A 15,966-nucleotide genomic window follows, 5' to 3' on the forward strand; every position below is an offset into this window, starting at 1 on the left:
AAAGCTCAAAACATCAGAAATCTTTTAACAAAATTATTTCTTTTTGAAATTTATAGAACAAAGGTATGTGTTCACATTTACATTTTATATTATCTTAGAAACAACTCAGTGCTACAATATTACACAGGGTATGATGTAGCCTTTATAAAAACAATGCAGATAATTGAAATAAATTGCAAGAATTGGCTGTCAAATTGCCTGTTTGCAGTCACAATTAAATGTACCCCATATATATTGTTTCTAGGATCAGAGGGAACGAACATACTCAACAGTAAAAACCAAGTCCACTTCTGCCTCCATCAATAACCTGAAGCCAGGAACAGTGTATGTTTTCCAGATTCGGGCTTTTACTGCTGCTGGTTATGGAAATTACAGTCCCAGGCTTGATGTTGCTACATTAGAGGAAGCTACAGGTAAAATGTTTGAAGGTAATTACCACCTTTGGTTTGGATTATTATTCTGTGTAACTCTGGCATTTTTTTTTTTTTTACTATTGTGAGTGTAATTTGGTTCAAGAAAATTTTTACTTTTAAAGGTGAATATATATGCATACATATGTGCTTTATAAAGGTTATTCAGAATAGTAATTTAAAATGTGCTGTTTTGTTTTGCAATGTTAGAACCTGGTAATTTAAATTAGTCTCTTTAATACATACTGGGTTTATTAAAAAACGAAAAACAGAAAACATGAAGTTAGAAACAGTAGCAGGACTTGTTCAATTATGTATTGACACAGGCTGTTTTTGTAGACCCCAAAATGAATTTACTCTAGTTGTGTCAGTCAAAGCAGCTTTTTTACAGAAATCCCAAATGAAACTAGGATGTACACCAGGGTGGGCCAAAGACAATATGTAAGAATCTGTATTAATTTAAGCTGTTACAGCTGTTAGCAGTGATTTCAAAAATTGAGTTCAGGAAGATCTTAGAACTTATATTTATTTTTATTTGAATCATCCCCTTTCTCATTTTTTGTGAAACATTTCAAGCATAATAAAAAATATATTTAAAGTATACATGAAATAATAGAAAGTATATTTAAAGGAATATCTCTGTATCTACCACTCAGCTTAAAAAACAAAACATCACCAATATCTTGAATCCCCTTTATTATTTTATTTATATTTTATAACACAGCATAGGAACATAACAAAAATGCATGAGTCTATAGTGTATTGCAAATAAGAAGCTGTATCTTAGGATGCATGTCCCAGTTTATTAAAAGAGTGCAAGTTCAGGAGATTTTTGAGTACCACTGCTGGTTATTCTTCAGGTAGCTGAGGTCTCAAAGTATGTTTTTGTATTTCAAAATTTTTTTATTTCCCCTGATCTTACTGCTCAGGCACATGGCTAACCCAGCTGTTGCCTCCTCATCTCCTTGTCAATTTTGGGTTCCCACCAAATTCTAAACAACACTGAGTGAAAAAAGATTATATGATTTTCTTTCTTCAATTTTTAATAAAAAATATTTTAAGTAAATTAAATCAATACAATTTTTATCAAAGTTATTTTGACTTCAGAAAATAGTATAAAGCTTTAAAAGGCAAATTGATACATGTCCTTTGCATTAGTTAATGCTTATTAAGTTTGCTAACAGTAGTCTTCTTCCAAAATGTATTTATATTTTTAAATTAATCAGTAACTTTCAGAACCTCAACTAATAAAAATATGTATTGAAGTAAATTTGAAATAAAAATAATTTTGTAGAATTGTAGACATAACAGCACCAATTTTAAAAAGTCACATAATTTTGTGTTATAAAATTAATGCCATTATCCTTTTTTTTTTTAAATGGAGTGTGTGATATTTAAAATGAGAATAAGTCCAATGGCCTCCAAAAAACATTAAAGAATTTTAAGTTAAGATTTCAACATTTAAACATTTGAGTGTCCTTGTGTTAAATATATTCTCATTGTCTTCAACTTAGACTGATCTCATGATATTACTTGGTGATTTCTGATATAATAAAGCAGTTCAAGTGATGTTTTATTCTTATGAATAGTTTAAACTTAAATTAAAAACATCAATTGTTTATCTCACACTTATCTACACATTTTTTATCAGTTAAAACTTTAGGTTTGAAAACCTTTTAAATATTTTCAAAATAAGTTTGAAAACTTTCCAAACTATTACTTATTGAAGTGCTGAGATTCATACACTTATTTTGATTATTTTAAAATGAAGTAAATAAGACGAAAAGAGATTAAGATAAAATTGTGGAACCTGAATGATCACATGAAATAAATGTTTAAAATTTATTTTTGCATTAAAAAGAATTTGGCAATTTTTAGCATCAGAATAGTCTCTTCCACTGGAATGTAAAGTTGATTAAAGAACGATCAGATCTCCTTTTCTGACTATTACCTTGCCATTGCCAACTATAGTGCTTGACACATAGAAGACACCAAATAAATAAATAAATAAATAAATAAATAAATAAATAAATAAGCAAGATATGAATACTTCACTCAGCATCTTACACCAATTATCAGTATCACTCAGTGTTTGTAGACATAGTCTTGGTTTTATATCTCAGCTCTGCCATGTCCAGTTGTGGGACTTTGAGTGAGTTGCTTCTCTGTACCGTAATTGCTAGAACATTAGTATCCTACTGCTCAGGTATTCTGAGAATTAAATAAATTAATGCAAGAAAGTGCCAAGTACAGTGCCTAGCACACAGACAGTCTCAAGTGTCAGCTTTTATTATTTAGCACAACCATTTCAAGCTTTTTGGTCTCAAGAACCTTAATAGGCTATTAAAAAATATTGAGAATCCCCATAGAGACACTGATTATTTGGATTGCATCTGTCAATATTCACTGCATTTGAAGTTAAAACTGAGAAATTTTTAAAACACAAAACCACAAACACATTTCCTTAGTCATCAGAGTAATCATATCATCATGTGTCGTATAATTTCTGAAAAATTCTGTGCACCTGTACGCCTATGTGAGTGAAAAAGGCAAATAATGTCGTGTTATATGAAAATGTCTTGACCTTGCAGATCTCCTGAAGAGCTCTTGAGGGCCATCAGGGGTTCCCAGACCACCCTTTGAGAAATACTGATTTCATTTAGCACAAGGCACAGTGCTAAGAATTAGTGATGCACAGAGACACAGTTGATGCTCTCAGTGTAAAGTTTAGTGAAAGAGAAACTTATACAGAAATAAGGGCCATGCAATTAAGTGCTGGTACAGTGCCTGGCCCAGTGGTGTTAGGAGGATAAGAGGGGTGATGCCTCCAAAGAGAAATCACTCCAACACTGTTTGAAAAGAGAAGTTAAGCAGATTATTCCATTGCACATACAACCTAAAATCCCCTTCTATGCAGCCAACTCTGTTGATTTTATGATTTGTAAACCATGGTGTGGTGGTTATGGAACTTACAAATTACATTGAAAATTTATTACCCATGAAATAGATGAAAATATTAATCATAAATGTTGACTATGGAAAGATGAAAGACAAGCAAAGAATTTTACCCCTGAGACCCATCAATTGAATGGAAACTATTTCTATTAGTATGTGTATAACTTTCTCCTTCCTCAAGAACAGACTACTCCATTTTTTTCCTCTCTTAATAGATATAAAAAGACAGACAAAAACAAAAGACAACCAAACTAAGCTAAACAAACAAAAATTTTTGAAGTAATGTTTTCTCTGTTGAATGATAATAGGCTGTAATTCAGAAATAAAGTTTAAAAGCATTTTCTGTTTTTTTTTTCCTCCTGTTTAGTTCCCTTAGGGAGTAAATCAGCAGGTGCTGAAATAAGGAGTGTGTATAATACCTTGATCAGAAACTATCCATTGCACAGAGCTACTTTTACTGTTTTTCAATATAAAAACTTTCTATAGTTAGCATAGGTACACAAAATTAAGAGATGAGTTGTCCAAAGGAGGAAGACGTACCATGCTTTCCCGAAAATAAGACTGGAAGGACAATCAACACGAATGCATCTTTTGGAGTAAAAATTAATATAAGACCTTATATTATATATTATAGAATAAGGTCTTATATATTATAATAAAAAATAAGACCGGGTCTTATATTAATTTTTACTCCAAAAGACGCATTAAAGCTGATTGTCCGGCTGGGTTTTCTTTTTGGGGAAACACAGTAGATAAACTAAGGAAGGCCAGTCAAAAAATAAATAAATAAATAAATAATAATAAAATATATATATACATATATATTTGCTGCCTATTTATATATATATGTATATGTATATATATATGCTGCCTATTGTGGCAAGACATACTCTGAGTACATGTAATTTACTGCTTTGGAGACCCAATCCCTTGCCACCAACTAGAAGGAGTAGTATTTTCCATCCTGCCATAAGTTAAAGATTACAGCTATTGATTGTTTCAGAAATAAGCAAACTACTATATTAGTTTGACATTATATATTATATGATATTTGCAAGTGAATCATTTATTGGAATATACATTTTCATTGTTTTACCTTTCTTTGATTATTTTTGAAGTTTATACTGGTATTGAAAATATAATACTCTGGGGAGAATAAGACAATTGCTAATTATGATATATATAAAACTTCACTAATTTGGAAAAATGGAAGTAGGAAGGCCATGTGACTTGAAAAAAAAATTGGAATCAGAGGCTGCTTTAGAGGACATGTAAACATATACCGTTCCCAAAGAGATTCTCAGAAAGTTCCAGCCAGGCTTGCCTTAATGAGAAGAATCACTTAGCCTTTTATCGGAAGTGTCTACAATTAAGAATGCTGAAATGTTTTTTTTTAAGTGCTTGCAGGAAGTTTGCTCTTTCATAAATAGTCTACCTCCTCTGTAATCCTAAACTCTCATATGTGTGTATTGCGTACTTTGTCAAATTAATACAAATTATTCTGTGTTTTTTTTTCCTGAATTATAGTCCATTTTAAATTCATGGTTATTTACTGTGATTACGTGATGATTTTTATTTTATATTGATAAGATGAGAGATAAAGCATTTAAGGTGCTTTGAAAATGAGCAAAGTATGTATTTTGGTTCCTTTTTTACACACCAGAAAAAAAGATATAAAGGGATCAAATACCTTGCTTAGGAAAACATAGGGATTTAATAGCAATTGTAGATCAAAGATCTCTATCTCTTGATTCATAACTAAGTTTCCAGCAACTAAGCAGGGTATAACCATTCAAGAAGGTATTTTATAGGTATCTTTTATAGCTGAGGAATATAAAATAGATGAAATGTATTGTCCACATTTAAATGTACATTTTATACGTATCTCTTATAGCCGAGGAATATAAAATGATGAAAAGTATTGCCCTTACCACTTTTTTAAAATACAAAAGTAAACATTTAAATTTACATTACAATATAATGCATTTATGTAAAATTGCGGGTGAATTCAGTAGCATAGATATCTCTTGTTGGTAAGATTTTGTTTACCATCTCAAGGTATTGCATGGCATGGAGTGTTTCTGAGCCTATTTCTCTGTTTGCAGCTACAGCTGTCTCCAGTGAACAAAATCCTGTTATTATCATCGCTGTGGTTGCAGTGGCCGGGACCATCATTCTGGTGTTCATGGTCTTTGGCTTCATTATTGGAAGAAGGTAGAACACAAATTTCTTTTAATTTCTAGAGCAAAATGTATTGATTTTTCAGAATTATGAGCCCATTACTTATTATGTAGTATATCAGAATAGTAAATGCAAATATTCTTTGTCTGATATGAAACATCAAATGTCAATAAATTGTCATTCTCCCGAGGTCAAAATACAGTGTGAGCTTAATTATTGCTGTATGTTTAAGAGGACGAGTATTATAATTTCTATGGGACGAATTTATTCTTTTAGTTAAGGGTTTGTAGAAACCATTTAAAATCTGTTCTTGTTGCTATTGTTTTTGCTTTCTAGAAAAAAAGAAAACTCTAAGCAAACATTTACTCACTGATAAATCTAAATGTACAAGATATCTTTCTTCTGCATTGCCTCACATAGATACTTTATATTCTGTGCTCTTTTTAATCATATAAATTCATGTGAATGAATTTATAACTATAGACAGGAAATGTTTTTTTTTTCTATTTTATTTATATATAGCACTAACTAGCATGTTTTGAAATAGTTAAGGTATATTGTACTGAATTTTAAATATATAAAGTGAAATCATTGACAGTGTTTGACACCAATTTAATTTTTTTTTTTTAGGCACTGTGGTTATAGCAAAGCTGACCAAGAAGGAGATGAAGAGCTTTACTTTCATTGTAAGTGTTTGGCTTTTTTTTTTTAGTTATGTACCCCAATTAATGCAAAAACCTGGTTCTGTTAATATTGGCATGAATAAATTCCTAATACATCATGCTTCAAATCATATAATGAGCTCGAAGTAGTGCTTTAAAGCAACTAACAAGATATTTAGAATGAAAGCCATATGCTGTGAATTTCAAAAAAATAAACTATATTCTGAAATGTGACCTCATAGTGGGATTTTAATATAACTGCAGGATATTAAAGTGCTTTTGTGTCACAATTTTTCCTTTTGCAAGTTTTGCCCAAATGTTTCATACTATTCTAACAATAACCTGTTGAATGTTGCATGGCTCATGTTCTAGCTAAGAAATTCATTTTGAGTTAGAAGGATACACCCTTTTTTGTACCCAATGAGTGATGCTACCTTGAAAGGCTAAGCTAAGAAGCCCCTTTCTTTTCAACTACTGTACATCGTCTATTAGATATTTACTAGACATAAAAAGTATAATAGATATTTACTAGACATAAAAAGTGTAATAATTGAATAAAATCCTCCAGTGTTTTCCTGTGGATTTGGGTTGCCTGATTCTTAAAAGTTGATTTTAGAAATCATAGAGGAGATTTTAGATAACCAAAGAAAATAGATGTCCGTTTACATTAATTTCATTCATGTTCAACGTGAATGGCAAGTGAAAAAATGAGAGCCATGTGAGTAAATGCTATGACTTCATGCATCCAAAGTAAATACCTAATAAACAATTTTAATTCTGATAATTAATGATGTTCTTATCCAAGCCCCTTATTTCTATTTTTAATCCTTGAAAATGCTAAGAACAATTTTATTTATTATTTTCCTTAGTGGCTATATTTACCAAACTTTTTATGGATAAGCTGAATTTCCTAATTGGCATAAGAATCACATCTATTATTATGTTATTTATTAAATTATTATGACACTATCTTAAGATAGTGTCATGTACCCATCCTAAAGTCACAAGATTATATAAGCATGAATCAAGAAATAGGTCCTTTAAAGACATGAATTGTGAATGCTATTGTTATTGTTCCTGAGTTTCTTCAATGTATTTTTATTTGTTGAACCAACAGTTACCTTGACTTTAGTTTTCAAAAGAGAAGTGGCTTTAGATAATACATATCCAAATTGATTATGAAACTGTATAGTATCCCAACCACGGAAAGCAAGAAGGGTCTGTAGGATATAATTTAAAGTAAAAGGTATGACTTGAGGTGGCTTTATCATGAAGTCTAAGCTTTAGGGCCCTCACTTTCATAGACCCCTTTTTAGGCCCTGGGAGAGCCCTAGCAATTTTGTGTGTATAACTTTTTTTTTCCCCTTAAAGAGGGTATCCCAAATTGCAGAAGATTCAAGTCTCATAAAACGTATATCTCCCTCTGCTTATGAGTGAATACATGTGATTCCGCTGCCACCCTTTGGGATTATTTGAGCATATTATTATATGCTCCCAGTGTTTGTGTGTCCTTTTCCTAATCCAGCAGTGATTTTCCTGTGCCGAGCCTCAGTGATGAGGGCGTCACAGGCAGTTTATAGCAAGAGGATGGACATAAAAAGTGGAGGTTACTTTTTTATCTCTTTCCTAATATGAGAGAATATTTTTAACCCTTCCGCAGACAGGAAGATAAAAATTTAAATGCCTAAATTTATATATCTAGTTTAAAATGTATGTAGAAGAATAACATAAGACTATAATTGCTGGAATCCCTGATTCTTCCCCTATGTGAATAATTTGATGACAGAATCATTTAATATTGCCTTAATCAGTATGTCACTTTTCTTTCTTTCATTGAGTATATTTAGACATCCCAAAATTATCGGGTACATTTTAGTTTATTTGGTTTTAGCTTGCAGATTAATTAACAAGGTAAATTGAAACATGGCTTTTCTAAAATTTGTTGTATAGCTTTACGCTTGGTGGTCATACCTCAATTTTACTATTTTGATGCCATGTGCTTTTCTTACATTTGATATCCACTTTATAGTTTGAAAAAATAGAGCTGCATGTGTTACTTGCTAACATAGACAGGATCAGCTTAATAAATATAAACAGTTTTCATCTCTAGAGAAAAACATCAGTTGTGGTTTTAAAATATTTAACATTCATGAGAAAGGTAAAGGAACTACTAAAACACAAAAAAACTCACTTTAAATTGAGATAAGCAACAGACCAGAATATTCAGAAATTATGTTAATATTTTCCTTATTTTAAAACATCAATTTTTAAATGAATAATGAAAAAAAATAAAGTACACTTAACATATCCTATTCGAGTAAATGCTTGATATTTTTCATCACCCTTTTTACACGGTTATCTTTTCTTATCCTTTGATGAGAACTAGGCATTTTATTTGATTTTATAACTGTGTCTAAAATATGTAACGTACAACACTGGTCATCAGCTGTTTACAAGTTGGTGTCCTTTTTTTATTCCTTTAGTAAACAGACAGTTTTCTTAGGTGCTAAGACACCAGATTGAATTTTTCCAGAAACATGAAAGCAATCATTTAACTAGCTTTTAGAGCACTGAATTTAATAGAATATCCAGTCATTTGTATCAGGCACCCTCAACTCTCCATGGCCCCAAGTGCTACATTTAAAGATATAAACACAATGGAGGAGTTTAGTGAAGCAATTCCAATTTACATTTTGTTTCCTCCTACCATTTCTTCTAACAATGTCTTTGAATGGAAGCTGGGCAGTATTTCATGTTTTTATGCCAAAATTGCTCTGGCCTGTCAAAATGTTTTATGACAGCTTGAATAAAGAACCATCAGAGATGCCATTTGAGATGCAGAAGGTTACCTCCACTCTAGCTCCCTTATCACAAAACAAAACAAAACAAAACAAAACAAAACAAAAAAACAATAAAAGGAAGAGCATAAAAAGGGAGAAGATGGCTCATTCTCCATCTGCCTGCCAATCTAGGAGGTTAACCTATTGTTTTCTTCCCTTCTCTCTCTTTCTCTTTCTCCCCTCTTCCCTGTACTCCTTCTTCTCTCTTTTCTCTTTCTATCGCCTCTCTCTTTTCTTCTTGTGTTTTTTTTTTCATGTTCAGCTTTAGTAACAAATGAGCATCTGTCAGTTTTATAAACTGCAACAATAATTGTTTAAGACAATCAATTTTGGATAAACAACTACAGCAAAATAAATCAAGATTTTTAAATCCCATTTTCCTTTATACATTCTGCTTCTTTTTGTTTGTTATGTGTTCATTTTTGAAATATAATTTGAATTTAATGTGATGGCATAAGCACAGTTAGGCTGCAGTGTAATTCATAAAGAAATATATTGTTCACCAAATAGTAAGATTTAATGGAAAGATTGTTCAGTGGCTTTGTTAAAAACAATAAAGTTTTTTTGAGGATATAGTGTAATTCTTTTCATTGCATTAATATAACCAAATATATGCCTATCTATCTTATCTTTGTCTTTAACCAAATGATTATATTTGGAACACATTATTGTAACTGAATTTGATTTAAAGTTAACATAGCATTATCTGTTACCTGCATGCTTCTGGGTGCATTTTAAGAAGATTTTAACTTTTGCAACTTTTAAGAGGATTCTATGTTGTTTGAATTTTGACTACCTTTTCTGAGGCATATTGGCTACCTCCTTCCAGAGCCTTATAATTGAAAGTTCATATACATCATTCTTCTTTCAAATTGTTGTCATACATGGTTAGAAGATCCCAGAAATATTGTAAATTTTCTAACTTTACACTTTGTACACCTGGCCTCTATTGCCCCTCAAGGTAACAATGAAACTGTGTCTTAAGAAGATTTCTCTCTGAGTCTGTGATAGCAGCCCTCACATCTTGTATTAATTTTATGTATATGTCAACAGTGGTTGGTCTTTAAAAAAATAAATCAAAAGAATAAGTAAGATGTCTATATGTTTTTAATATTGCTGTCAGTGTAGTAGGCTACCTGTATATGGAATGTCTTCTGTTCCCAGTGTATTGATTTGATTGATTGATTGACTGACTGATAGATTTACAAATGTGTTTCCAAGTCCATTACAAACCTCCGTATGGCTTGAACTATGCCAAGATAGCAGTGAATTTAATTAAACCTCCAGTCTGATAAGTCATGTCAGAAAATTTTGGTGATGTCTTCTGCTGATTTACTGGAAAAGCAATTCAGTTAGTAACCTATGAGCTGGATCCTATGTTACCTAGAGAAGCTTGCAGATAATACATATACGCCAGCAGACTGAAGTAGTCTGTGCAAACTGCTGTGAATCAGGTGATGTGGAAGCCAGTTCACTGTTCCAAGGAGCACTCTGCATAATGCAATTCCTGGGCTGACTGCACAATAAGTGCTTTGCTTCATCACAGTCATGCTTTCTTACATCATTACAGTTAAATTTCCAGGCACCAAAACCTACATTGACCCTGAAACCTATGAGGACCCAAATAGAGCTGTCCATCAATTCGCCAAGGAGCTAGATGCCTCTTGTATTAAAATTGAGCGTGTGATTGGTGCAGGTAAGGCTGCTGTAGCTTCCTTGTTCAGCTGTTCCATTTAGCCACGATCGAAAGTCATACATCATAATGACAGGCAAATAATTATACCTCAAGTATAGAACTTTTGCATTTACCTGAACTGTTGGAAGCAATGAGGCTGTACTTGTTTATGAAATGTTAAGAAAAAAAGTGAAAAAGAATCATGTGGCACGGAGAATTTGTATATCTTTCGGCTTTTGTTGGATTTTTAAGATTCTATTCTACTCTAAGCTATTTCTTAAATTCTGGTCTATTGTTCAAGAAATGACTTAGTATTTTAAAAAATTAGAATGTTCCTGAATTTTGCTGGAATACAATTCCTCTTGATTTACCATTTTCTTGCTAAGCTTTTGGTTTGTTTGTTTTTTTTTCTTACATTTTTTTCTTGTATTTTCAGGTATTAGCATTATACTATTTAATTTCATATAGAAAATTAATATGAATTACTTAAAAGGAATATTGGTTTCTATGTATGCAATGTATTTCCATAATAAATTTATATTTTGGGGTCCAAATTCCTTTAATCTGGCAGTTATCTGAATTCCAGACTTTTAAATCTTTAAGAAACATTTGCTCCTTAAACTGTAAAAGCAATAGAAATGTTTAGAGTTTGTTGATATGCCCTTATACTTAAGTAGACAGTGTACATTATACAGTGTACTTCCAATCTAAATTTTGTTTCTGAAAGAGATTTTGTTAATCCAGTTAAAATCCAGTTAGCTTGTGTAACAGTTTAGAAGAGCTTTAGAGTGCTTTTAAAGAATTATTTGCATTTATTTTGAGAGAGGAACTATTTCTGAAATTAAAATTCATCTGCCGGTTTTATTACTTCAGGAGAATTTGGAGAAGTCTGCAGTGGTCGTTTGAAACTTCCAGGGAAAAGAGATGTTGCAGTAGCCATCAAAACCCTGAAAGTTGGTTACACAGAAAAACAAAGGAGAGACTTTCTGTGTGAAGCAAGCATCATGGGGCAGTTTGACCACCCAAATGTCGTCCACTTGGAAGGGGTTGTTACAAGAGGTAGATATTGTTTTTTTATCTTTAACTTATCACGTGGACTGTCAAATTCTGAACAGATTGTAATGAATGGTCTCCCCAGCCCCTTGGTATGAACTGACTAAATAATTCTTTTCTGTCACCACCTCAGAAAAAAAAAAACAAAATAAATGAATACAGGATTAGAGTTAAAGAATAAATCAGATAGATAGGGTGACTGATATTTTCGTATAGCTTCAAAAGCCATAAAAGTGATGCAGTTAAGTATTTACATTGTATATTAAGTCTCATTTTCTCTGAGTTTTGTTCACAAAGCAGGAGTCAGAAGAACACACTGACTTTTATTGTTTAATTTTTTGAATCATAACCATCCATGTTCCAAACAGACATTCAATGATTCTTTGACCTTAGCAGCAGCACTAGAAACATTCAGAACACTCAGAGCCCACCCATTCAGTTTTTCCAAAGAGTACCATGTGTTTTATCTGGGATGAGAAAGGGAATAACTTATAAATTGAGGTTGTGGTTTCTTAAGCAACACTTATTTTTTTACATATATGTTTTGTTTTGTTTTTTTTAATTTTAGGGAAACCAGTCATGATTGTAATAGAATTCATGGAAAACGGAGCCCTAGATGCATTTCTCAGGGTAAGTAACAAAATTATTCTCCCATTCTAAATATACTGTATACATGCTACCAAAATAATTTTCTGAAATTTTTTTGCAGTGTAAAATGTGAATGTTATAAACTTTAACAGGTCAGAAAATTACCTTTAAAAAACAGATTAAAATTCAGAGGCCTGTAATATACAGCATAAATAATAGAGTCAATAATATTGTAATAACTATGTACAGTGACAGATTATTAGACTTACTGTGGTGATCACTTTGTAAGGTATACAAATGGTTAACGCTATGTTGTACACCTGAAGTTAATACTATATGCTAACTATAATTTTTAAAAATTTTAAATAATTTTTAAAAGTTGTGTATAGTTCAAATAAAACGTATCAAAACTTTTATAAACAGTAAAGTTCTGTTCCAATGTTAAAAAAAATTCAAAGTTCTGGAATTGATTGAACTAGAATCTTTTTGATCATTTAAGTAACACAACGTAGTTAAAAATATAGTTTCCATTAATATATTATCTCAAGTATAGAGGATATCTGAAGGCCTATAATTTGAATACAGGTTATAGAGTAGCATTTTACTTTTCCAGTACAATTATAAATGAAATACAGAGATGATACAGAGAAGACTAAAGAGTGGGATAACCACTGAATGTTGGTATGATGATCCCAGTTCTGCTCTGTAGAACCATTTATATTATATTGTTATGTGAACACCGAGCATAAAATGTAGAATTATTATCATTTTTTTAAATTAATGGTATGTGATTATTTTGGTAATTGATAAGTTCTAAATGTATAAACATATATATTTTTATTCTCAGAGACTTTTCACCTAAGAATATGAACACGTTAACACCGTTTTAAATCGTAAAGAGAAAATAATCTAAAGAATAACAGGGCATATGTGACCTAGAATGATACATTCCACCGAGATTTATAAGCAGTCAGAGGATCTGGAGAAATTTGTACATGTGTAACTATCTGCTGTCAGGAAGGAAGTGTCACCTAGCAAAGTTCATCCACTTAAACCAATGTCCTCATGCTCCATATTTGTAAATCTGTGGGTTAAAAATGTGTTAGAAATATGTGGTGACCAGTCCAAGTAAAAGAAGGAAAAATATAAAAACGAAAACAAAGTCAGCCAATATAACATGTTCTACATTTTAGTTTCTCTTTATCTTTAATCAAAATATTCTCCCCTTTTTTTTACCGTTTGGAGAAAAAATTCTTAATATATGTGTCTTTATCGCTTTACATATTTTTAGATTATTTATATAACTTTTCAGCAAGTGAGGAAAACACTTAGCTGTCAGTGATGTTATTTTTGGATATTCTGTTCCCTAACTTTGACCTAAATATTAGCATATGCTTTTGGATTTGAATAATTTGAAACTATCATTAACTAATATTGATAACATATCAATATAAGTGATTACCAAAACTCTATCTATATTATTTGACTATTAATTAAATCAGCACCTGTTGTGTTTTTCACAGATGTCTTTATTATAAAGAAAATTAATTAATAATTCCTGTTAATACAGTAGTAAATGACTAGTGTGCAGACATTTTTCATAGTGATTTTTTTTCCCTTTCATAGTGCAGTTAACTGGACTTTTATTTTTTTCTTCCTGTAGAAACACGATGGGCAATTTACCGTCATTCAGTTAGTAGGAATGCTGAGAGGAATTGCTGCTGGAATGAGATATTTGGCCGATATGGGATATGTTCACAGAGACCTTGCAGCTCGCAATATTCTTGTCAACAGCAATCTTGTTTGTAAAGTGTCAGATTTTGGTCTTTCCCGGGTTATAGAAGATGATCCAGAAGCTGTCTATACAACGACTGTAAGAGAAAGTCTATTACTGCTTCTCTTTATATTCCTGAGATTTTTCTACCAAGAATGCAGGGCTTAGTAATACAAAACTAACAGGAAAAGAGAGGCAAATTGATCTCAGCTTTGTTACTGTTTTTTTTTTTCTTTTTGGAAGAATCATTGTTGCTTTTACAACGTACATATAGGATAAAAGGAGAAATAATGATAAGAATGACAACATGCTTATCTTATACTGGGATGTTCATATAAATAATATATAGTCATATATAACATCTGGTTACTAGCGCTCATGATTGTAGCAGAAAAATATAACCCCGTTTTAAATACAGATTTTAAAATAATATTTACAATGCTAACTCTAATCCTAACTTTTGTGAGATTAGATTAAAGGAAAATATGTGAGGATTTACTTAAACACCCTATGTTTCATTCCATTTTAGTAATTATTTTGCCTAATTGCTCATTCTTTTTTTTCCCAGTCTTTTTCTGGTTTTTGTTGTTGCTGTTTATTTTGCTCTTTATTCCAGTTGTCACTGTCTTTTGCCTAGACTCTTGCCCTAAGACCATATAAGGCCCATTAAATTAATTTGCCTTAACAATGAAATATTGTAATGATTTAAAAAAAAACAAATTAGTAACTTTAAATAAACTTAGGGAAATTTAAGATGAATAGACCTGGTACTGCATCATTGCCAACAAAATATACAAATGTTTAATGATAGCTTTATGGTTCTGCTATAAATTATTTATGCTATTATACATATTAAAATGTCAATTTCTTTTTATAACAGGGTGGGAAAATTCCAGTAAGGTGGACAGCACCTGAAGCCATCCAATACCGGAAATTCACATCAGCCAGTGATGTATGGAGCTATGGAATAGTCATGTGGGAAGTTATGTCTTACGGAGAAAGACCTTATTGGGATATGTCAAATCAAGATGTAGGTGTTACACTATTTAAACAAAAAGAATTTAACATTAATATTCATTATTATGGGAACATGTAGGTAATGGCTTATGAAAAGAAACTTCTGTACAATTATAAAAAATACGATGGCTGAGTCTTCACAATTATTACCAAAAATGACTACAATAATTACCATAAATTAGTGGTGCAATTAGTTTAATTTTGGTTTTCATTTTGAAGAATTGCTTTTTTTCTTAATTTAAAATTTCTAGATATATATAATAGAAATAAACAAAGGATATCTTCTCCTAAAGATAACGATGCTGTGCTTGCAAGCGTTAGTGGGGGAGTCACATCAGTAACAGAATCATTTGTGGAGAGAAAGGGAATGAAGGTTGCGGTTGTGTTTTATTTGGTCTTTGAAGCATATTTTTATTTTTCTTTAATGTTCTGAGAAAATGTGTTTAAATTATCTAATTGTTTATTGATTTAATTAAATTTTAATTTCATGAGATAATCTAGATTTAGTAATCAATATTAGTGTTTTACAATGATGTCTTAGAATGTATGTAATCACAGTGGAAGTATTTGTGGAAATTCCTAAAAAAAAAAGTACTCACCAACTGTGTATCCTGTTACATGCTAAGACGTAAAACATACCGTATCATTCTTTGATAGAGGAAGCTAGTGGCAGTTCTTGGGGATTTACATCTCACACCAAGAGACCATTTAAAAAACAATATAGGAAAAGTGAAAGTGAATTTCTGCTTCTATTAGGTTGAATTTTATGAAGTTGACATTTTTGTAGGTCAGGAACTTTCAAATCCTAGCA

General features: G+C 31.3%; 1 protein-coding gene across 6 annotated transcripts in view; it reads left to right on the top strand.

Annotated features, from left to right (window-relative positions):
• The window catches only part of EPHA7 (EPH receptor A7), a 166,018-nt gene that overhangs the window by 137,945 nt on the left and 12,107 nt on the right, over positions 1-15,966 (top strand). The window contains exons 7-14 of one of the 6 annotated variants that reach the window (XM_081044873.1): positions 245-428; positions 5,471-5,579; positions 6,177-6,232; positions 10,619-10,744; positions 11,597-11,782; positions 12,345-12,406; positions 14,028-14,237; positions 15,019-15,168. In XM_081044873.1, the coding sequence (XP_080900999.1) occupies positions 245-428; positions 5,471-5,579; positions 6,177-6,232; positions 10,619-10,744; positions 11,597-11,782; positions 12,345-12,406; positions 14,028-14,237; positions 15,019-15,168 (1,083 nt within the window). Of the gene's footprint in view, positions 1-244; positions 429-5,470; positions 5,580-6,176; positions 6,233-9,310; positions 9,620-10,618; positions 10,745-11,596; positions 11,783-12,344; positions 12,407-14,027; positions 14,238-15,018; positions 15,169-15,966 lie in introns of those variants that run through there. The other 5 variants (XM_081044874.1, XM_081044875.1, XM_081044876.1 and 2 more) reach the window with 5 other exon arrangements.

Source organism: Rhinolophus hipposideros, assembly GCF_964194185.1.
Source record: "Rhinolophus hipposideros genome assembly, chromosome: 3".
In the NCBI taxonomy this organism is placed as follows: Eukaryota; Metazoa; Chordata; class Mammalia; order Chiroptera; family Rhinolophidae; genus Rhinolophus; species Rhinolophus hipposideros.